The sequence below is a fragment of the Lutra lutra genome, chromosome 1, assembly GCF_902655055.1.
Source record: "Lutra lutra chromosome 1, mLutLut1.2, whole genome shotgun sequence".
Lineage (NCBI taxonomy): Eukaryota > Metazoa > Chordata > Mammalia > Carnivora > Mustelidae > Lutra > Lutra lutra.
Genome location: NC_062278.1, coordinates 80,888,622 through 80,912,315, shown reverse-complemented (window position 1 = coordinate 80,912,315; position 23,694 = coordinate 80,888,622). Strand labels below are relative to the sequence as shown.

The 23,694-nt window shown below is 36.4% G+C and overlaps 1 protein-coding gene across 1 annotated transcript in view; it reads left to right on the top strand.

Moving 5' to 3' along the window:
• DHX36 (DEAH-box helicase 36) overlaps positions 1-19,865 on the top strand; it is a 54,091-nt gene extending 34,226 nt beyond the window's left edge. The window contains exons 18-25 of the mRNA XM_047728439.1: positions 7,951-8,124; positions 8,263-8,349; positions 9,526-9,609; positions 12,424-12,523; positions 12,622-12,712; positions 14,658-14,778; positions 15,829-15,981; positions 16,383-19,865. Of these exons, the coding sequence (XP_047584395.1) occupies positions 7,951-8,124; positions 8,263-8,349; positions 9,526-9,609; positions 12,424-12,523; positions 12,622-12,712; positions 14,658-14,778; positions 15,829-15,981; positions 16,383-16,568 (996 nt within the window). The 3' untranslated portion in view covers positions 16,569-19,865. The remainder of the gene's footprint in view (positions 1-7,950; positions 8,125-8,262; positions 8,350-9,525; positions 9,610-12,423; positions 12,524-12,621; positions 12,713-14,657; positions 14,779-15,828; positions 15,982-16,382) is intronic.
• Positions 19,866-23,694: the final 3,829 nt, after the last annotated feature.

Below are 23,694 nucleotides of genomic sequence, written 5' to 3'. Positions count from 1 at the left end.
ATTCACTTGACAGAGAGAGATCACAAGTAGATGGAGAGGCAGGCAGAGAGAGAGAGAGAGGGAAGCAGGATCTCTGCCAAGCAGAGAACCCGATGCGGGACTTGATCCCAGGACCCTGAGATCATGACCTGAGCCGAAGGCAGCAGCTTAACCCACTGAGCCACCCAGGCGCCCCCCTGCCTATCATTTTATTCTTGGAGTTTAGTTTTGTTTTTAGTTGTTTGTTTTGTTTTGTTTTTTGGGGTTTTTTTTTTTTTTTTTTTATGAAGTCAGGGTTTGAGAAACTAGTTCAGTTTCTTAGGCAAGTGACTACTAGCCATCCCTGTACAAGTTCATATTGAGAAGAGTCACAGGACTGGCTGTGAGTTACCCCGAGTGAAGAAAAGGGTGCTATAAGGTAATGCTCAGAGTAGAGAGAAAGTGGTTCAAGCTGTGTTGTCCAGTAAGGTAGCCACTGGCCACATATGACAATTTAAATTTTGAAGTAAATTACAAATTCAGTATCTTTAGTCTTACTTGTACATTTCAGATGCCCAGTAGGCCCATGTGGCTGGTGGGTATCACATTGGACCACACAGAGATAGAACATGTCAGTCACTGCTACAAGTTTTGTTGACTAGTACTGTGTTAGAGGTAGCTGAAGATGTACTTGACATATTTGAGTTTTACTTAAGCCATCTAGACAGTTAATTTTGAGAATTTGGGCCATATCAGAACATTGCAGTAACTTCTGAGATAAGTGGTTTAAATAAAAAAGCATTGTAATTTATCTTGTTGGAATTTGTATTAGATATAGTGAGGTTACTTGTATTTTAGGAGAGTAGCAAGTGCAGTTTTGCCACTGACTTGTCTGTCTTCCGCTCCAGGCTTTTATCTAATAGAATAGGGCTTTGCTGCTTTTTTATCTAATGGAATAGAGCTAGGTGGCAATTAGAAAATCAGTTTAGCTATTTATGGACAACCAGAAGATAGCTGGACTCTGAAGCCTGAGTAGATGACTTCCTCTCTCTGAGCTAAATTGAAGAGCCTGTCTTAGCTGTTTGCAGACAACAGAATCATGGAGAGGCCAACAAATCCTTGCTAACATTAAGAGTCTGAAGCCTGCATTTTGTTTTTAAGTTTATTTAAATTCCAGTTAATATACAGTGTAATATTAGCTTCACATGTACAGTATCGTGATTCAGCACTTCCATACAACACCTGGTGCTTATCACTAGTGCACTCCTTAATCACCATCACCTGTTTAACATCCCTCCCACCCACCGCCCCAATTCAGTAACCATCTGTTCTCTATAGTTAAGAGTCTGTTTCTTGGTTTGCCTCTATTACTTTCTGTATGCCCTTTGGTCTGTTTCTTAAATTCCACATATGAGTGAAATCATATGATACTTGTCTTTTCTGTCTGACTTATTTCACTTAGCACAATACTCTGGCTCCATCCATGTCATTGCAAATGACAAGATTTCGTTCTTTTTTATGGCTGAGTAATATTCCATTCAATATATATGTACCATATCTTCTTCATCCATTTATCAATCAGTGGGCACTTGAGCTGCTTTTGTAATTCGGCTATTTTAGATAGTGCTACAAATATTGGGGGTGGTGCATGTATCCTATCCCTTTGAATTAGTATTCTTGTATTCTTTGGGTAAGTAAGTAGTAGTGTAGTGGCTGGATGATAGGGTAGTCCTGTTTTTAACTTCTTGAGGCAACTCCATACTGTTTTCCAGAGTGGCTGCACCATTTTGCATTCCCACCAGCAGTGCATGATGGTTCTCCCTTCACCATATCTTCATCAGCCCCTTTTGTTTCTTGCGTTATTGATTATTTTAACCATTCTGACAGGTGTGAAGTGATAGATCATTGTAGTTTTGATTTGTATTTATTTGCCTGATGATGAGTGATGTTGAGCATCTTTGCATGTGTTTCTTGGCCATCTAGATGTCTTATTGGGAGAAAATGTCTATTCATGTGTTCTGTCCATTTTTTAATTGAATTATTTGTTTTTTGGGTGTTGAGTTTCATAAGTTCTTTATGTATTTTGGATACTAACCCTTTATCAGATATGTAATTTGCAGATATCTTCTCCCACTCCAAAGGTTGCCTTTTAGTTTTGTTGATTGTTTTCCTTGCTTTGTAGAAGCTTTTTATTTTTATTAAGTTCCAGTAGTTCTATTTGTTTTATTGACATATAATGTATTAATTTTTTCAGGGGTACAGGTCTGTGAATCCTCAGGCTTACACATTTCACAGCACTCACCATAGCACATGCCCTCCCTAGTGTCCATCACCCAGCCACCCGATCCGTCCCACCCCTCTTCCCACCATCAACCCTCTGTTTGTTTCTTGAAATTGAGTCTTTTACAGTTTGTCTCCCTCTCTTGTTTCATCTTGTTTCATTTTTCCCTCCCTTCCCCTATGATCCTCTGTCTTGTTTCTCAAATTCCTCATGTCAGTGAGAGCATTTGATAATTGTCTTTCTCCGATTAACTTATTTTCCTTAGCATAATACCCTCTAGTTCCATCCATGTCATTGCAAATGGGAAGATATCAGGTTTTTTGATGGCTGCATAGTTTATTTTTGCTTTTGTTTCCCTCAAGAAGCATATTTTATAAAAAACTGCTGTGGCCGATGTCCAAGGGGTTACTACCTGTGTTCTTTTCTGGGATTTTTATGATTTCCTGTCTCACATTTAGGTCTTTAATCTCTTTTGAATTTATCTTTGTGTATGGTGTAAGAAAGTGGTCCAATTTAATTCTTTTGCATGTTGCTGCACAATTTTCCCAGTACAGTTTGTTGAAGAGACCATCTTTTTCCTATTGGATGGTCTTTCCTGCTTTGTTGAAGATTAGTTGACCATACAGTTGTCAGTTCATTTTTGGATTCTCTTCTGTTCCACTGATCAGTGTGCCTATTTTTATGCCAGTACCATGCTGTCTTGATCACCACAGCTTTGTTTCATAGCTTGAAGTCCGGAATTGTGATGCCTCCAGCTCTGCTTTTCTTTTTCAAGATTGCTTTGGGTCTTTTGTGGTTCCCTACAGATTTTTAGGGTTGGTTGTTCTAGCTCTTGAAAAATGCTGGTGGTATTTTGATAGGGATTGCATTAAAGGTGTAGATTGCCTTGGGTAGTTATAAACAATATTCTTCTAATCCATGAGAATGGAATGCTTTTCCATTTCTTTGCATCCTCTTCAATTTCTTCCATCAGTGTTTCATAGTTTTCAGAGTACAGATCTTTCGCCTCTTTCGTTAGATTTATTCCTAGATTTGATAGAGTTGTAAACGTGATTGATTCCTTAATTTCTCTTTCTGCTGCTTCATTATTTGTGTATAGAAATGCAACAGGCTTCTATATATTAATTTTGTATCCTGCACCCTTACTGAATTTATCAGTTTTAGCAGGTTTTTTTTTAGAGTCTTGGGTTTTCTGTATAGAGTATCATGTCATCTGCAAAGAGTGAAAGTTTGGCTTCTTCCTTGCCAATTTGGATGCTTTTTCTTTTTTTTTAAAGATTTTATTTATTTATTTGACAGACAGAGATCACAAGTAGGCAGAGAGGCAGGCAAAGAGAGAGAGAGAGAGAGAGAGAGAGAGGAGGAAGCAGGCTCCCCGCAGAGCAGAGAGCCCGATGTGGGGCTCGATCCCAGGACCCTGGGATCATGACCCAAGCTGAAGGCAGAGGCTTTAACCCTCTGAGCCACCCAGCCACCCCTGGATGCCTTTTATTTCTTGTTATTGTCCGATGGCTGAGGCTAGGTGGTGAGAGAGGAGATCCCTGATTGGTTCCTGAAGGTAGAGAAAAAGCTCTGTTTTTCCCCTTTTAGGATATTAGCTGTGAAATTTTTGTATATGGGCTTTATTATGTTGAGGTATGTTCTCTCTAACCCTACTTTGTTGAAGATTTTTGTCATAAACAGTTGTATTTTGTCAAGTATTTTTTCTGTATCTGTTGAAACGATCATATGGTTTTAATATTCTTTCTTTTTTTAATGTGGTGTATCATGTTGATTGATTTGCAAGTATTAAACCACCCTGGCAACCCAGGAGTAAATCCTCCTTGATCATGGTGAATGATTCTTTTAAAGTATTGTTGAATTTGGTTTGCTAGTATTTTAATTGAGAATTTTTGCATCCATGTTTCCCAGGAATATTGTCCTGTAGTTCTTTTTTAGTGGAGTCTTTATCTGGCTCTGGTATCAGAGTAATGCTGAATGAATTTGGTATTTTTCCTTCCTTTTCTGTTTCTTGGAATAGTTTGAGGGTAGGTATCAACTCTTTAAATGTTTGGTAGACTTTGCCTGTGAAACCATCTGGTCCTGGACCGTGGTTTATTGGGAGATTTTTTTATTATTATTATTATTATTATTATTGATTCAGTTTCTTTGCTGATTATTGGTCTGAGTTTTCTGTTTCTTTCTGTTTCAGTTTTGGTAATAGTTGATGTATTTCTAGGAATTTAACCATTTTTTCCTGGTTGTCCAATTCATAGCACCCTGTTGCAATAGTTTGTATTTCTGTAATAGTGGTTGTTACTTCTCTTCTCCCATTTGTGATTTTATTTGGGTCTTTTTTCTTTTTGATAAGCCTGGCTAGAGGTTTATCAGTTTTACTAATTTTTTCAAAGAACCAGCTCCTGGTTTCATTGATCTGTTCTGTTGTGGTTTTTTAGTTTCTATATCATTTATTTCTGTTCTGATCTTTATTTCCTTCTTTCTGCTGGTGGGAAGCTTACATTTTAAAGAAGTAAGAAATACCCAGTATCCTAAAAGGCCCCCTGCTACCCTTTCCCAATCACTCCACTGTCCCTTAGTCCCAAAGATAACCTCTATCATGACCTTAATGGTAATCACTTTACCATATAAGTGTACATTTCTTTGAAGAGCTTAGTTTAATTTGGTCTATTTTGTGAACTTTACATGAACTCATACAGGATATAAGGGATTTTTTTGAAGGGGGGGGTTCTGGATTCTTTAACTTAATATTGTGAAATCCATCTGCATAATTGCTTTTAACTGAAATTAATTCAATTTCAGTTCTTTACTGTATTTTATTGTATGACTACTGAAAGACCTTTTGCTTATTTCCAGTTTGAGGCTACTACATATAATGCTGGTGTGAGTAATCTTCAGTATTCACTTTCTTGGTACACATATTTATGTATTTTCATGGGCATATACTTAGGAGAGAATTCACTGGCTCTCAAGGTGTGTATTTATATATATATAAATATATGTATCAACTTGGGTAGATAACTAACAGTTTTCCAAAGTTGTCAAACCACTTTACATTCTGCCAGTGCCAGTGATAGTGAGAGTTCTCATTGCTCTGAAGTTGCACCAGCCCTTGGGAATCTTGTATTCTGAGGGTGCGGATAGGTTTGCAGTAGTTCTGATTTGTGGTAGTTCTGGTTTGCATTATCATTTCCTAATTTGCATTATCACAATGAAGATGCCGACAGCTTTTTGTAGGTTTGTTGCCCATTTGGATAGCCTCTTCTGAAACTATTGATGCCTGCTTTTCTGTTACGGTGTAAGGAATTCATTTTATACTTGTGTCTCTTGGTCTGAGCTTTTGTCAGCTGTGTATTGCGTGTGCTTATGTTTTTGCTTTTTTACTTTTTTAATACTGCTTCAATAAATAAATTTCTAATTTCAATGTAGTAACGTATCACATATATCAGTCTTTTTTTATGTTAGTAATTTTTGTCCTGTAGTAAGCCTGTATCCCAGAGATAGAGTTAACTTGATTGTTTGGTCTTCCACATTTAAATATTTAATCCATCTGTAGTTGATTTGTGTGTGCGTTGGTAAGGTAGGATTCAAAACTTTTACAGAATCTGGATCACTTGACGAAATGCTGTTTATGGAAAAATTCATCCTTTCCTCTTTGTTCTATAGCTTTTATCTTTGATGGAGTGTCTGTGGATTTGTAGACTCTGTTCTGCTTTAGTGCTCTCGTATGTGTTTGTTGAACCAGGCCATGCTGCCCTAATTAACAATACTGAGTCTTACCAAATAGGAACATGATTTATCCCATTTGTTTAGGTATTTAATCTCCCTTGGTATTTTGGTGTTTTCTGTGTAGGGGTTTTATGAGTTTTTTAAGATTCATTTCTCAGTAGTATTTTTAGATTCTACCATAACAAATTTTTCATTTTCTTATGACTCTGATATACAGAAATGAAACTGGTTTTTGTTTTGTTTTTAAAGATTTATTTACTTATTTATTTGAAAGAGAGTATGCGTGCACACACGGGGGAAAGGTCATGAGCTCAAGCCCCACACTGGGCTTGAGCTCATGACCTAGGCCGAAATCAGAGCCTTGATTAAGGTTAACCAGCTGAGCCACCCAGGTGCCCCTGAAATTGGTTTTTGAATGTTGATCTTGTATTCAGTCACAAAAACCCACTTATTCTGGTAATTATATGTAGATTTCTTCTTGCACATACAGATACATCTGTAAGTACAGTTTGTTTTTAAGTAGGCTCCATTCCCAGCATGGAGCCCAATGCAGGGCCCAAACTCTTGACCCTGAGATTAAGATCTGAACTGAGATTAATAGTTGATGCTTAACTGACTAAGCCACCCAGGCACCCCTGTAAATACAGTTTTATATATCCCTTTCCAGTTATCTAGGATCCCTAGCACAGTGTTGAGCAGAAGTGGTATGATAGTGTGCATTCTTAAGTTCCTATTCTTAGAGGGAAAGCTGTCAACAATTTGTTAGAGCATGTTTATTGATTTTTTGTGTGTGTGTGTAAACTCAAATTGAGGAAGTTTCTATTCTTAGTTTACTAAAAGATTTTTATCTTTCGTGGATAATTGATTTTGTCAAATCCCTTTTCTGCCTCTGATAAGATTATGAGATGATTTTCTTGCTTAATTTGTGATGTATTGGGTTACATTGATTTTTCAAACGTTAAACCAGCTTTCATTCCTGAAACAAATCTGACTTTGCTTTGGTTTCTCATGCATAAGATTATTCAGTAGTGTTCCTTTCTCCAAATGTCCCTGTCAGGTTTGGTACCAAGATTATGCCAGGTACAAAAAACAAGTTTGGGAGCATTATATATTTTTTGTGTTTGTATTCTCTGAAAGAAATTTTTTAAGATTAAGGTTATTTCTGCCATATATGTTTAGTAGAAGTCTGTTTCTAATGGGATACACATATGTTATAATTTTATCTTATTATTTTTTGTTGATATTTTCTTGTATACCTAGTTATTTTAATTGAATACTTGATACTGTATTTACAGAATTCTTTGTAGATATAAATTTGAAGCTTGGGATGGTGATAACTTTCTCCAGAGAGGATTTATGTTGCTTCTGCCAGGAAAAAGAAGCCCCATTGCTGGGCTCACCTCCCTGAACTTCCTTTTTTCCCCAAATTCTAGATTTATAATTCTTGTACTTCTTTTTTAACTCCTCAGTGTCTTCAACCAGCTTTTCTAGCTATGTTCAGTGGGATGATTGGACCAAATTACCTAGGTAATCAGAGCAGTAGTCCACCCCCATTTTTCAGTGTTCTGGATATGCTCATTATTTCTTGCCTTCCTCTCTGATGTCTCTTAAACTACTAGAATCAAGGCTCTGCATTACATATTCCAAATATATAATAGTTGTCTCTTTTTTTGTTTTTTTTTCCCACAAGTCTAGTGGGTGATTATTTTATTGAAGATTTGCTAATGTGGCATTTCTCTTATTTGTCTTCTAACATTTAGAGTAAAATGGGTTGTGGATTTTTTTTTTTTTTAATCTGAGTTTCTAACCTTTTTTGACCTCAGAACTATGTTTCGATGAAGAAAAAAATATTGAACAATATTAGGGCATTTGGGCCTAAGAGAGTGAGGACTGTCCTGCTGTTTGTTTCTTTTAAAAGAAACTAAAATAGCTTTGAATGTGATGCTTTACAGTATGTCTTTTAAACATAAATCCTTGCTTTACAGAACGCTTTGGATAAACAAGAAGAATTGACACCCCTTGGAGTCCACTTAGCACGATTACCAGTTGAGCCACACATCGGGAAGATGATTCTTTTTGGAGCTCTGTTCTGTTGTTTAGATCCAGTACTTACCATTGCTGCTAGTCTCAGCTTCAAAGATCCCTTCGTCATTCCATTGGTAAGAAAGATACAAATAAAAGGCTAGACATTTTTATAGACTCAGAATAGTTGTTGCTTACATCATTTTTCATAACTTTTTATTAGAATGCCTTTCTGTATAGTTGCCTTCATTTTTTTTTCTCCCTCCTTTCTGAAGGGCAAAGAAAAGACTGCAGATGCAAGAAGAAAAGAATTGGCAAAAGATACTAAAAGTGACCACCTGACAGTTGTAAATGCATTTGAGGTAAAAAAAAAAAAAAAAAAAGAAAGAAATGACTTGTCCTAGATTGTGACAGTTCATTCAAGTGAAAAGCTGCTAATAGAAGAGGCACATACTCACTTTTTAAAATCTGTATAAGTATCAGGATTAAACTGCTAAGTATTGAAAATTAGGTGAACATTCAAAAAAATTGAACATGATTTTTCAGTTTTCTAATAGTTCATTAAATTTACCCTGTTGGGGGCGCCTGGGTGGCTCAGTGGGTTGGGCCGCTGCCTTCAGCTCAGGTCATGATCTCAGGATCCTGGGATCAAGCCCCGCATCGGGCTCTCTGCTCAGCAGGGAGCCTGCTTCTGCCTCTCTGCCTGCTTGTGATCTCTCTCTCTGTCAGATAAATAAATTAAAAAAAAAAAAAAAAGAATTTACCCTGTTGGGAAAAAAGTCTGTATTTGTGTTTTGAGAACAAGTGAACGGTTTATCTCAGAAATCTATTTGATGTTATTTGATACTGTTCATTTGTATCTTTTTGTTACTTTCATGAAAGATGGTCTCATTCTGTTTATTAATAAACTGTATTTGGATTTAACATTTTGATAGAGTATCATAATCATGTACATTATTTAGAGAGACTGTTTCTCTTCCCACAAGTCATGCTTATTTGAGGAAAAGATTTATCACCCATCTTTGCAAAATTTAAATGTAATTTTGTTTTTTAGAGATGACATCTTTTTACTGTAGTACTAGATCCAGTTTTGTACTTTATGTTATGGGAAAGTTCATATATTTTTTCCTTTGAGTTCATCTAGTAATAACTTTTCTTTTTCCCCAGCTTCCCTTCTCTAAAAAACATATCTATATTTGCAAAGCGAAAAATATACAGTAGCTTTAGAAAATTGTCCAACAGAGTGTTCTTTTTATTACATACTATATATGTTGACATTTTATATAAAATACACAGTATATTACTGTAGGACTTGTTTATATGAAGAAAGGTCTAGAAATTCATTGGTGGCTATCACTCAACTAGAATCATGGGGAGCTCATGGTTTTTTGTTTTTTTATAAATTTCAAAATTCTTTGAATTTTTTAACAAAGAAAATGAAATATCAGAAGATTAAATTATTACCAAGATAAAAACAAACCAGTAAGTATCTTTGCTTTGAGGAACAATATAGTTTTCTTTATTTCTTTGCCCCATAGGGCTGGGAAGAAGCTAGGCGACGTGGTTTCAGATATGAAAAAGACTACTGCTGGGAATATTTTTTGTCTTCAAACACATTGCAGGTAATGATGAATATTTTGAAATGATTCCCAGATATGTTAGAGTATATATGTACCCATTTTGTCTTATATCTATAGCAGAATGTTAATTGTGTAAGTTTGCCATAGGAAGTTAAATTATTATACAATATAAAGGAATCTTTATTAAATAAATCAGCTGCAACAAAACAAGGTATAAAGCTAATAGCTAAGAAAAGGAACCAGATCCAAAGTATAGCAGGAAAATGTGGTAAAGCTTGGCTCCTGGTCTGCCCCTACCCTCTAATTGCTGTTTTGATGATTCAGCCTGAAAAGAATTTATTTTAAAAAGATCAAATACTGTCTTTCTTTTAACATACTAAATATCTGTACCTTAACTTTTGGGTAGTTTAACTGTTTCGTGTTAGGCGAAAACACTCGACAGGAAGCATTTGTGAAACAGCAGATAGTAAATAGGACAAATAGACATCAGACTTAAGACTCTACAGTGAATTGGAGAAGTGTAAGAAGAGGAATTCCTCACTTTGCCTTATTCACGTACATTCTAGCTCTGTAGCATGAGTCCTGGTACTGGATATTTAACAAATCTACAAAGGGATAAAAGAATCGAGAATCTAAGGATGCCTGGGTGGCTCAGTTGGTTAAGTGCCTGCCTTTGGCTCGGGTCATGATTCCTGTTTCCTGGGATCGAGCCCCACATCAGTTTCCCTGCTCAGCCGAGAACTGCTTCTCCCTCTCTCTCTGCCTCTCTTCTGGCTTGTCTCCCCGACCCCCACCCCCAAGTAAATAAATAAAATCTTAAAAACAAGAAAAAAGAAAAAGAATCAAGAATCTAGCATGTCTGGCAAATCTAATCAAAACTGCTCAAACATTAACAAAATGAAGAATCAGAAAATTCTGAAAGTTAACGACAATCAAAGGGGGAAAAGATGGGACATACCTTACAACTCCTTCATAGTAAGGAACAGTTTAAGAATATGGATCCAGTAAAACAAAGATAAGACCTAAGAAGACATCATGACCAAAAGAATCACAAGGAACAAAGTGGAAGTCCCTTTAAAGAAAGGCTCTGGATGATCAGTTTTTAGGTTTAGCTGCAAAAGGAAAAATTTAAAGCAGTAAGTATAAAGCTTGTAGACAAGACAGGACTGATCCATCATGAAGACAATAGATGTCTCTCCATAGGAAATTCAAGTGTAATTATGAATATCTATTCAGAGATATGTGCAAGAGCATTTCCCTGAAATAGAAAAAAAAAAAAAAAATAGCATGAACTACAGGTATGAACAATGCTGAATCTAAGTGTAAAGAATATTATATCCAGTCAGCATATTAATTCAACTATAAAGACAGGACAGGTATTCAAGAAAGCACTTGAAATACTACATCCATGAACTGTTCTTGAAAAACTCACTGACAGTAAAATGCTGTCTATTAAGAGATAAATCAAAAAGAGTCTCAGGAATGGAGAGTACACGCTAATTCAGTGAGTCATGTGCAGTGATATTGTTTACATACAGAACGATTGCAAAACAGTATTGGAATTATAGGTACAAAATAGAATATAAAGGTTATTATCTTGAACAATATAAAGTAATGATAATAAAAAACCAGGAGATGGTCTAGAGAGTCAGTGTAAGAAAAATAAGGGAAGCTTAAGTCTCACAGTTCATAAAAGGGGCATACAATTAAGTAAGACCAACTTTGTTTCATAAAATCTAATTTTTTTCTAAAGGCTTTTATTCATTTATTTGAGATAGGTCAAGAGTGAGAGAGAGAGAGAAGACAGGCAGAGCAGCAGGCAGACGGAGAAGCACACTCCCTGCCAAGCAGAGAACCTGATGTGGGGCTCGATCCAGGACCCTGGGATCATGACCTGACCCGAAGGCAGAGGCTTAATCTCCTGAGCCACCCAGGCGCCCCATCATAATGTCTTATTTTAAGTTTGTAGGGATCCTTCATTATCTCATGGTTGTGAAAATGTAGGATTCATCAGCTTACATTTCTATTTAACTTTCTTCTTAAATTGAAATAAAATTACTCAGCAACCCCAAAAAATTGAACTAAAATTAATTTTAATACTTTTGTTAAAACAGTTTTTATACTGTTATCCCATTGTTAGTATAGCCTTTCTGTCCAGTTCTTCTGTCAGTACATGGATAAGTGTCTACAGTATTACTTACCTAAGTTAATGGTTACTTTGACAGTACCACTTTAGGGAAATTTCTTCATTTGTATTTTTCTGTATTACTTGTGTGCTTTATAGTGAGCCATGCATCTTTTGTATTCAAATTATGATTCTTCAAAACAAAACAAAACAAAACAAAAACAGACCTTAAAGTCTTCTTGCCAGTATGTAACAGCAGTTAATTCTCAGTAGTAGAAATGTGGATGTTGGTTATTTTATTTAATTTTCTGAATTTTTTTTCAAAATATAGGATGGAGAATAACTTTCAAAATTATATTAGTGACTCTTTTTTGCAAAATGGAGCAGTACTTAAACGTTAGTGGTTATTCCCTGTAGCAGGCAAACCTTTTCTGTAAAAAAATAATCAGACACTAAACATTTTAGGCTTATAGGCCAAATGGTCTCTCACTTCTGCCTTTATAAGTGTAAAAGTGGCCATAGATAATAGATGAGGGAGCGTGACTGTTCCAAAAAAAAAAAACTTCATTAACAAAAACAGGTTTTTGCAACCTCTGCTCTAAAAACATCACATTTTTGCCAGTGTTTTATAAAGCATGGAAAACTTACAGTATCGATGAGTACATACTTTACAGCTCCTGTAAGCCCTTGTGAAAGGTATTCTAGTTCTGTTTGTTACCATTGCTCCCTAGATGCTGCATAACATGAAAGGACAGTTTGCTGAGCATCTTCTTGGAGCGGGATTTGTAAGCAGTAGAAATCCTAAAGATCCAAAATCTAATATAAATTCAGGTAAAGCAGAAAATACAGTGTAAAAATCAGCTTGCTGCCATTGTTTGTTATATCTGTATTTTACTTTTTTTTCCCCTCTGTCTTCCTACTCCCAATAGATAATGAGAAGATAATTAAAGCTGTCATCTGTGCTGGTTTATATCCCAAAGTTGCTAAAATCCGACTAAATTTGGGTAAAAAAAGGAAAATGTAAGCATTGAAGATTATTATGAATTACTTAATTCTCTCCTTAAGCTTTTGAAATCCTCTTAATGCAGTTTATATTGTAAAACTTATTCTTATTTATATTTGGACCATATTCTTCTTTCCTTTTGCTCACTTAATGAAGGCAGTCGTTTGACATGTGCATCGCTTTCCCTCACAGCACATATCTGGCATCAGCTATTATTCACAAAGCATGTTAATAAAATACAATACTAGAGTAGATATTAGGAAACTAAGCCAGTTATTAAAAATCAATGGTGGATGGATACTACTTAGAGACGATTTTTTTAGGATTTCTTCTTCTAAGACACATAATTTTGTGATTTACCTCTTTGATGAAAATTGTGATGATCTATCTCTTGAAAAATAAGGTATAACTTTTAAATATATATATTTACAAATAATCAGCTTCAGTAGTAATTGCAGATTGTGAGGCACATTTTCTGCATACCAAATGAGTTCATTCTAGTGAGGAAATGGAGAAACTAAAAGTCTCAAATGACTAGTAGTATGTGAATTAGTAACCACCCTTTTAGAAGGCACACCAGATTAGAGTCAGTTGTCAAGACATGAAAATAGTGGCTCAGTGGATTCATAGGTAAATGTATTAACTTGAGCACCATGTCCTAGGGAATTAATTCAACGTGTGTTTTAAAAGCTATATTGTAAAGAACATAGATGTCCATACTAGTGAGGAGATTATTTAATAATATAATGACATTTAAGCTCATAGGCTTATAAAACTGTAGTAACAAAATAATTCTGACATTAAATGAAAAAATTTAGATACCCTGTGACTATAAAGACGACAGAGTACTAGATTTCAGGTAGACGATGTGCAGACGTTGTTTTAGGGCAGTGTTTCTCAGTGGGGATGACTCTGCTTGCCAAGAGACATTTTATTTGGCTGTGTCTGGAGACATTTGTGGTGGTTAGACCTGGGGCAGTACTATTAGCATCAAGTGGATAAGAGGCCAGGGATCTATTAAACCTTTAATATCCAGGACAGCACCCACAACAAAGATTACTCAGTCTACTATGTCAAAAATGCAGAGGTTGAGAAACCGTATTGAACATACAAAATTATGGGTTACATGAGTTTTAATCATTGTGGCTGGATTATCCTCATTTTAAGTGATCCAGGTACTTTTTCGATACCAATACTTTGTCAGATTTCTTTTCCTATCTCTTCCTGACTTTACAGGAAGCTTCACAGAGAGACTCTGAAATACATAATACGTATCTCTCTGCCATCCGAGGAAGAATTTATGGAAAAAATGTAGCTCTGTTTGTATCAGTGTTCTATTTTGGTCTAGTCCAGGGTTCAGCAAATTTCAGCATGCTTAGCCAAAATGTCCTTTCTGTAAATTCTTACTGGAACACAGCCACACCTATTTGTTTATATGTTGTCCATGTCCTTTCCTGCTACGTCAGCAGAGTTGTGAGGCTGTGACAGAACTCATAGCGCCCACAGACCTAAAATATTAACTCTGTGTTCCTGTGCAAAGAGTTCACCAGCCCCCACTGCTGTAGTGATGTAGGGCTTTAGGGTGGGATTGGTTAAATAGACTGTGGTGAGGACAAATAATTTCTGATTTTATTCTGAGTAATGATTCATGACCGTGATTCTTGATGCTCTTAAAAACAAATAGGGAGGATTACCAGCTTTTATGCTGTCATTTAATACAAGTAATTACCATTGACTATTTAAAGATAAACTATCAAACATGTCCCTGCTGAATTATGTTAACTAAAAGCTCTTTCCAGTTGAGATAAATTGTTTTGTTCTCAAATATAGATTCGTAAATTTATATTACAAAAATAATCTGGCCTCAGATTTTTTTCTTTTTGGATTCTGGGATTGGTTTGGAATCTCCCAGAATTATTATTATTGTTTTTGTTGACAAACTGCATTTTAACTTTTTTAAAGGGTCAAAGTTTACACAAAAACTGATGGACTAGTTGCTATTCATCCTAAATCTGTTAATGTGGAGCAAACAGAATTTCACTACAACTGGCTTATCTATCATCTGAAGATGAGAACAAGTAGTGTAAGTGAATATTTAAAATAATTATGGAGCTGAACATCAGTCTTGATGTATTTTTACTCTTATGTACTTTCCACAGTTAAACATAAAATTCTGAAATATTTTTTTCTGACATGAATTACAAGTTCTTTAAGCAAATCTATACTTTTAATGTGCAACGTGTCTGTCATGATGGATCTTTATATTTTAATTACTTTGGACAGTTAATTGATTCACGTAGTTTTCCTTCAGAGCCCGCTTTCAAGAAGTACTGGCATTTTAAGGTATACAGGAGTTTACACCATACAGAGAATTTTGTGGACATATCAATATAGATATAAGTACTGGTCAGAACATTGAGTGAAATTCTGCTTATGTGTAGATAAAAATAATTTCAGGGCACCTGGGTGGCTCAGTCAGTTAAGCCTCTGCCTTCAGCTCAGGTCATGATCCCAGGGTCCTAGGATTGAGCCCCACATCGAGTGCTCTGCTCAGCAGGAAGCCTGCTTCTCCCTGTCCCACTCCCACACCTGCTTGTGTTCCCTCTCTCACTGTGTCTCTCTCTGTCAAATAAATAAATAATTTTTAAAAATAATAATTTCAGATACATTAGTGCTTTCATTTTGTCACTCAGAAAATATTTTGTTTAAAGTATAGTGCTATTGTTTGAATCGAAACAAAAATATAAAAACTCCTGTGTTCTCTGAATTAATGAAGACTGGCCAGTTGAAAATGGGTGTATCTTCAGTGCGCCTAGGTGGCTCAGTCGGTTAGGTGTCTGCCTACAGCTTAAGGTCATGATCCCAGGATCTCTGTTCAGCAAGGAGTCTGCTTTTCCCTTTTCCTCTGCCACTGCTTTTGCTCACTCCATCTCTCCCAGATAAATAAAATCTTTTTAAAAAATAAATAAATTAAAATGGTGTATCTTTAAAATTAGTTTCTGTAGTTGACACTAGCAGGATAATACCTAATTTAGGAGGAAAACATTAATAGATCAATACTGGTGGTAGCGAATTAATGTGGAAATCCTTTTAGACTAGTGAATATATTAATTTGTTTTAATTCTTATTACAGATTTACTTATATGACTGTACAGAAGTTTCCCCATATTGTCTCTTATTCTTTGGAGGTGATATTTCCATCCAGAAGGATAATGATCAGGAAACTATTGCTGTAGATGAATGGATTGTCTTTCAGTCTCCAGCAAGAATTGCCCATCTTGTTAAGGTGACTGACTTTACATGGTTATCTGGATCTACATGGGAGTTAGCACGTGGTCTTTGGTTTTTGTACCAACTGTTATGTATGTTATATTAAACATTTCTTGCTCTATTTCAGCAGAGCAAACAGTGTTGAGAAATTTATGCATAGTTTCTCCAGATTGTTTTTTCAGGTACTTAAGAATCAGCCATCCTAAATGGCTCAGTGATTGAAGTTTGAATTTTTTAACTTTACTGTACTTCAGTTGGGTACTCATAACCATACTTTAGTTAGTAGTTCACTAAATATTTGTTTTTTATATAATAGCTTATGAAATTTGCTTGTAACAGCTAAAGTCACTTTTATGTATTACATAGTTTAATAGTATATCTGCCCTTGTTGAACATATGTGATTTTTCCAACCTTAGGAATTAAGAAAGGAGCTAGATATCCTTCTGCAAGAGAAGATCGAAAGTCCTCATCCTGTAGATTGGAAAGATACTAAATCCAGAGACTGTGCTGTACTGTCAGCTATCATAGACTTGATCAAAACACAGGAAAAAGCAAGTCCCAGGAACTTACCGCCACGATTCCAGGATGGATATTACAGCTGACAACTTTTCTGTGGTGGTCTGAAAATTTGATAGCCATTTTCCATCATAGTTTAATTTTTGGCTAGATGCCAAACCATGGGACATGAATAATTTCCTTATGTAAAGTAGAAACCTTTAGTGGGTAGTAAAGACGTAATGTGCATGATTTAACAATGTTATCTGTAGCTATTATAAATGTACCATAAAAAGCAATATGTTCTCTGATCATATATTCTGTTGTGGTCATGGCCACACTTTGGGAGGACTATTCTGCTATATATTGAGTTGTACCACTTGAGAAATTCCTTTGTTCTGTTATGAGAAGTTAATCTTTCTGTCTGTAGTGACTGAGTATGGAAACCAGGAAAAAGAATGGCAAGAAGCAGTGTCAAGAATTTGAACACAACCACATTTTTAAAGGAAACTTCTCTCAGAATTAATTTGTTGTAATAAACCCGGTATTTAATAAAATGTACAGTGTATAAATCTCAGCTAAATTTTGGCTTGGTTTCTACATCTCTGTCATTTGGCTTACTTGGTTTTTTTAAATCTTTTTGGAATATATTTGTACCCCTTTTACATTAGCATAATGTAGCAATTGAGAAAGTGAATCTAGACTTGGTCACTTAAGTTCAGACTTCAGCTGTGACTTACCAGCTCCCTTGGGCAAGGTACTTATTGGCTTCTCTGTTTTTTATTTATAAAATACAGGTAACAATTGTGAGGATTAAATATCTTGATACATTTAAAGTGCATAGCCTAGTTTCTGACACACAGAATGTACTCACTAAATCTTAGTTTTTATTTGTCCCTGAATTTTATTTTTTTATAACAATCTGTTATGTTACACTCATTTCCATGTTCTCAGTCCTGTTTTACCCTCTCAGACAATGGAAGCTCGTGTGATTTTTAGGGCTAGTGAGTGATAGGCTAGTGTTTTCAGCGGACTGACAAATATTGTTGGTTGCTATCCCAACAGCCATTTGGCCCTCCCCATTTGCTTGATTGTTCAAGGGTTTCCCCTCTGTGTAGCCTGGTGCCCAGGGATATTGGACTCTTCCCCAAGGGTAGATCAGATTGTTCTAAGCCAATCGTATATGGTCTTACTCTTCTTACAAGTAACATGAGTCATCAGCGTATGAACCTGTGTTGTCAGTTGCAACTGACAAGATCTGCAAGGGGACATCTGAGAAAGATTTTCTTCACTAGTAGACTTGGAGGAGAAGTTTTCTCCTTTGGGCATTGTCTTGTCTGAATCTGGCACTACTGTAGCCATTTTAGCATTGCAGAGGATAATGACGTTGGTTCAGTGGGAAGATGTAATTCACCAGAGTCCATGATAATGCTGGTGAGCTGCTGAATTATCCAATTTGATACCTGCCTTGCACGTGGACTTATTTTGATAAACCCTCCTTTATTAGCCACTTCCGGGTAGTGTATTTCGTTTAACTTGGCAGAAAGCATATTAACTGAAATACATAGTCTGCATCAGTGTTTGCTGAGTCCTGTTTCTTCCATTTCTTTTGTGATCTAAGTTTGACCCACATGTATGACAAAAGGTGTAAGAGTAATAGTCCTGAACATACTGCAAAAGAAATGTAGGAAGAACATCTGCTGCATCCTTAAAAATACACATTTTCTTGTGCCTTCCAGTAAATGCAGAGAAACCAAAGGAAGAGTATCAAACAATGTTTGGGATTTATTGATAGTGCTGTGATGATGTGTTTAGCACCACTGGTTCAGGTACTGCTCCCATTTCTGTGAATGTATGTCAGGCTGTTGCCTTCTAAAGGTTTTGAATGTACTGTGTGTCCTAAGTCCATTCTTTAGGCTACTCTCCCAAAAGTGATCTCTTAACTGAATTCTTATATTGAGTCATATGGTATTGTGGTCTTGTTCCTAAACTTAAGATGACCATTAGGGTCTGTTTGTAAGGGTGTTTATCTTTGTGTCTGTGTTTTCTTGCCTTTACTCTCCAGTTTAAATTCACAGTAGGCCAAACTGGTCTTGGAAGATAGCATTTAAAGAATCTGTTAATAAAAAGGAGGGAGGATTATTAGTTCATTTGTTCCATGTTCCCAAACCAGTATTTAATCTCCATAAGAATGAGGAAATTGTTCCTGAAGGATTGTTTAAGTAGATGAGCTATTGAAAGAGGTTAAAGCAGTCACTGTCACCCCCAATTTCTGTCTCCTGTACAGCTGATCAGGATGGAAATCTTGATTGGAGGTGCTATTTGTGTTGTTTCTTTTGTTTACAGAGTAGTGTATTACTGAGTGGAAAATTTATTCCAGGCCTAAGAACTATGTTTTTTAGCAGTTTTAAGGAGTAAGACATTAAAAAGAAAAATCATTTGCCTCGCCAGTCTTAGTGATACCTAGACTAACTCTTAAAAAAAAATCCCTGAAGCAGAAACTAAGAGGGAAAAAGAAGCCACTGAATAATCTTTTAGAAAGTGTCTTTGAAAAGTGAGTACATGTATTGCTTCCTCATTCATTAACCTGAGCAAAAGCTCTAGATACATTTATACCTATTACAACAAGTAATTTTCTGTTCTTAATGTAGTTGTGAAACAAAGTCCACCCTGAAAGGTAGAGATTATTGAAAAGCTTTAGAAGGAATTTTAGTATCCCCCTTACCCAAAGTAAATTGTAGATTTCTTTCCACTCTTCGCTGAGTTTGTATTTTTTAAGTAATTGTCAGGATCATGTGGTATAATCATATAATATGCTAATTATTTTTAAATGACATTTTTATTCTGGTTTTTAAACAATATACCCTCATTGTAGAATATTTGAGAATTGAACAAAGAAAAGCATGCTAACCACTGTTATATTTTGATGTATTTCCATGCTTTTTTTAAGCTTCAAGGTATTATTTTATATATAATAAAATTTGCCAATTTAAGTGTATAACTCAGTAAATTTTGTCAAATGTATAAAGTCCTGTAATTGCTACCATCACAGTCTTGATCTAGAATATTCCCATCACCTGAATTTCCCTTGTTCCCCTTTGCAACCAATCCCCTGCTTCTACTTCTACCCATTGGCAACCATAGATCTGCTTTTTGTCATTTGTTTTGCCTTTTCTAGAATTCCCAATAAATGGAAAATCACATTTAGTCTTTTGTCTCTATTTTCTTTTACTTAACACTTCTGAGGTATTCATGTTGTTGCATGTATTGGTAATTAGTTGCTTTTGTATCATTTAGTTGTATTGCCTTGTATGGTTATACCATAGTTTGTTTATTCATTGACTAATTGATGGACCTGAGTTATTTTTTTTTTTTTTTTAATAAAGCTGCTATGAACGTGTGTATATGAGTCTGTGTGTAGATAAAGCTTTTCATTTCTTTTGGGAAGATACCCACAATTAAGATCATTATATCAGGTGGTAAGCGTGTTTAACTTTATAAGAGACTGCCAAACTGATTTCCAGCACACTGGGTGTGCTATTTTACATTCCTGCCAGCAATAGAGGAGGGCTTCTGTGTGTTTCAGATCCTTTCCAGGACTTCATACTTTTAGTTGTTAATTTGGTGTTTTTTATATTGGCCTTCAGTGAGTTCATAGATCATTGTGGTTTTAATTTGTTTTTATTTCTATAATGATATAAACTAATATATAGTTTCCTTTTTGTGGGGTAATTCTGGCCTCATAAAATGAGTTGGGAAGTTATTAGTCCTCTTCAAGTTCTAGATGAGGTGTATAGAATTGGTGTTAATTCCTTGAATGTTTGGAAGAATTCTGTGAAACCGTTTGCACCTGGACATTTCTTTTTCAAAAGTTTTTAGACAAATTCAATCTATTAGTTATGGAATTATTTAGAGCTTTGATAGTTTGTGGTTTTCCTTGAATTGGCCCATTTTATCGAAGTTGTTGAATTTAGGAGTCTCGAGTTACTTAAATATCTCCTTATCCTTTTAATGTCTAAGGAATCTAATGATAGACTCTCTTTCATTCTTCTTTTTTTTTTTTTTAATTTATTTGACAGAGACAGCATATAAGTAGGGGAAACAGTAGGCAGAGGGAGAGAGAAAAGCAGGCTCTCCCGCTGAGCAGGGAGCCCGATGCTGGACTCAATCCTAGGACCCTGGGATCATGACCTGAGCCCGAAGGCAGCCGCTTAACCAACTGAGTCACTGAGGCGCCCCACCTCTCTTTCATTGTTGACACTGGTAATTAGTCTTTTTATTTAGTTTTGCTAAAAGGTGTATCAGCTGTATTCATCTTTTCAAAGAACCCATTTTTTAATTGAGTTACACCCAACCTGGGGCTCAAACCCAGAACCCCAAGACCAAGAATCTCATGCTCCACCCACTGAGCTAGCCAGACGCCCCTAGCTGAATTGTTCTCGAATAGTTGAGAGTTGAGTCCTTTTATATTTTGGATGCCAACCTTTATTTGTTTTGCAAGATTTCCTCCTGGCTCTGTGGATTATCTTTTCATTCTTTTTAATTTTAACAAAGTTCAATTTATCATTTTCTTTTTCTTTCATATACATTGCTTTCGGTGTTGTCAAAAAAGTCATAACCAAACCCAAGGTCACCTAGATTTTGTGTTACCTTCTAGGAGTTCTGTAGCTTTATATTTTTACATTTAGGTCTAAGCTTTCAAGTAAGTGGTTATTTTTGTTACTGATTTCTAACCTAAATATAGTCCTAGAAATCTGTGTAATTTCAGTCCTTTAAAATCTGACCATATTTAAATCATAAATTTAAAATTTATGACCCAGGAAATGGTCAAATGTTTTAATATTGTGTGTTCTTGAACATACATGTTTAAATTGTTGCAATTTCCTGTATATGCCTATTAAGTTAAATTGTTCAGATCTTCCACACTTTGATTTTTATCTATTATACTTTTATGTAGCAAATAAGAGTTTGTCATATGCTATGATTTTGGATTTCTTCTATTTCTCCCAAATTTTGTTTTATATCTATTTTTTATTTATATCTATATCTACATATAGATATATATATCTATATCTATTGAGACCATATTCTTGGGAGGAATATATGGAATCGTTATGTCTTGCTGGTTCAATAAACCTTCCATCATTATCTAAAGCTCTCTCTATCCCTGGTCATATCTTTTATCTTCAAGACTATTTTGTCAAATATTGACAAGAGCTCTATGTATTGAATATTGTGATGTTCTGCCCAGATCCCCCCTCAGGATTGAAGGACGATTCCCTTAGCTGCTACAAGTGCTGTCACATGATGGCCTTCACTTGTCAGCCCTCTGCAGGAACTGTCCTCAGCTGGAAAGAGCCACTTTACCCAAGGCCATTTCCTCTCCCCGGGGACAGCCTGCATCCGGCAACCAGTCAGAACAGGTTACAAAGGTCCCCTTGCCAATGCTCCTCTCTCCTCTCTCCTGTGGAACTCCAACTGAATCATTGCATTCTGTCTCTGTTCTACACGCTTCCCTGTGGGCTCTTCCAGCCTCTCTTCCAGTTCACCAGCTATCTTATCTGTTCAGCCTAGTTCTAGAATTCCTGGTGTTGTTTCGGTTTTTGGTTTGTTTTCCTCTGTTGCTTAGAGTTGTTAATACTATATTGCATTTTATTTTTTTTAAGACTTTATTTGACAGAGATCACAAGCAAATGGAGAGGCAGGCAGTGGGGGTGGGGAGCAGGCTCCCTGCTAAGCAGGGAGCCTGAAGTGGGGCTCAATCCCAGGACCCAGAGATCATGACCTCAGCTGAAGGCAAAGGCTTTAACCCACTGAGCCACCCAGGCGCCCTGTACTATATTGCATTTTATTTTATTTTATTTTATTATTTTTTTTTTTTGTTAAAGATTTTATTTATTTGACAGAGATCACAGTAGGCGGAGAGGCAGGCAGAGAGAGAGAGAGAGCAGGAAGCAGGCTCCCCGCTGAGCAGAGAGCCCGATGCGGGGCTCCATCCCAGGACCCTGGGATCATGACCTGAGCCGAAGGCAGAGGCTTTAACCCACTGAGCCACCCAGGTGCCCCCTATATTGCATTTTAAAGTTTGGCTTTCTCTCTCTAAAAATGGTAGTAATAATTGTTTGATATATCTAATGATTTCAATATCTAGTCCCTGTAAGTATCTGTTTCTTCTGTATCACGGATGGCTATGTCTCGAAGTGTTTGCTAATTTGCCGAACCTCTTGAGAATTTGTTTTTGGAAATAAGAGAACTAAGATAATGCTAGCTTCCTTCACAATAAGGTTTAACTAACTTTTGTCTGGTCCTTAGTGTGCGAGAAGCTCAGAGAGCAAAGTTTGAGGTCCTCCAAGTTCATATCCTCACTCCAAAGTAAGCCCTTTGGAGATTCAGTCCACAAGAGTGAGCACCTTAGGCACTGAGCTCTGCCCTGCAGTATTTTGCACTCATGTCCCCTCAGGCAGCTCCGTCTCTGCTGCTTTCTAAAGCCCAGGGAGAGTGTAGCGGCAAAGGGGAATGTATCTTGCTAGTTCCAGAGAAGGTACATCTCCTTCCTTTTCCATCACTAACTTGAGTAGAACTCCAACAAAGAAGGCTTTGATTGGGGTTTCCAACCTCATGGCTGTATTTTCATAAATACAAGATAAAAGGAAACTAAGTATCTAGCGTTTTAAGGTTTACAGTAGTATTAAGGGCAGAACTTAAAAGATGATCCCCATTATCGCCGTGCCACCCGCCTGGCCCTGTGTCACACCTGTGATTATGTTACATTGCACAGTAAAGGAATTTTGTGTAACTAAGATCACAAATCAGTGGATTTTGAATTAATCGTAAGGGTGATTATCCTGTAGGCCTAATGTAATTACATGAGTTCCTTAAAAGCAGAGTTTTCTCTAGCTGGTAGTATAAGATGAAGTCAGATTCCAAGTGTGAGAATGAGGAAGATTCAACATGCCACGGGTGCCTTGAAGATGAAGGAACCCATGGTGAGGAATATGAACAGGTTCAAGAAGCTGGGAGCTTCCCACATTCCTGGCAGCCAACAACGAAGCAGGGACCTTGGTCCCACAACCACACGGAACTGAATTCTGCCAACAACAGGTGTGAGCATGAAAGAAGGTAATAGCAAGTTCTGGCTGAGCAAGCAGCCAGCTAGCACTTTGGTGTCAGTGTCAGCCTTATGAGACCGAAACTCTTAAGCAGAGAACCTGCCATGCCATGTTGGCCTTCTTA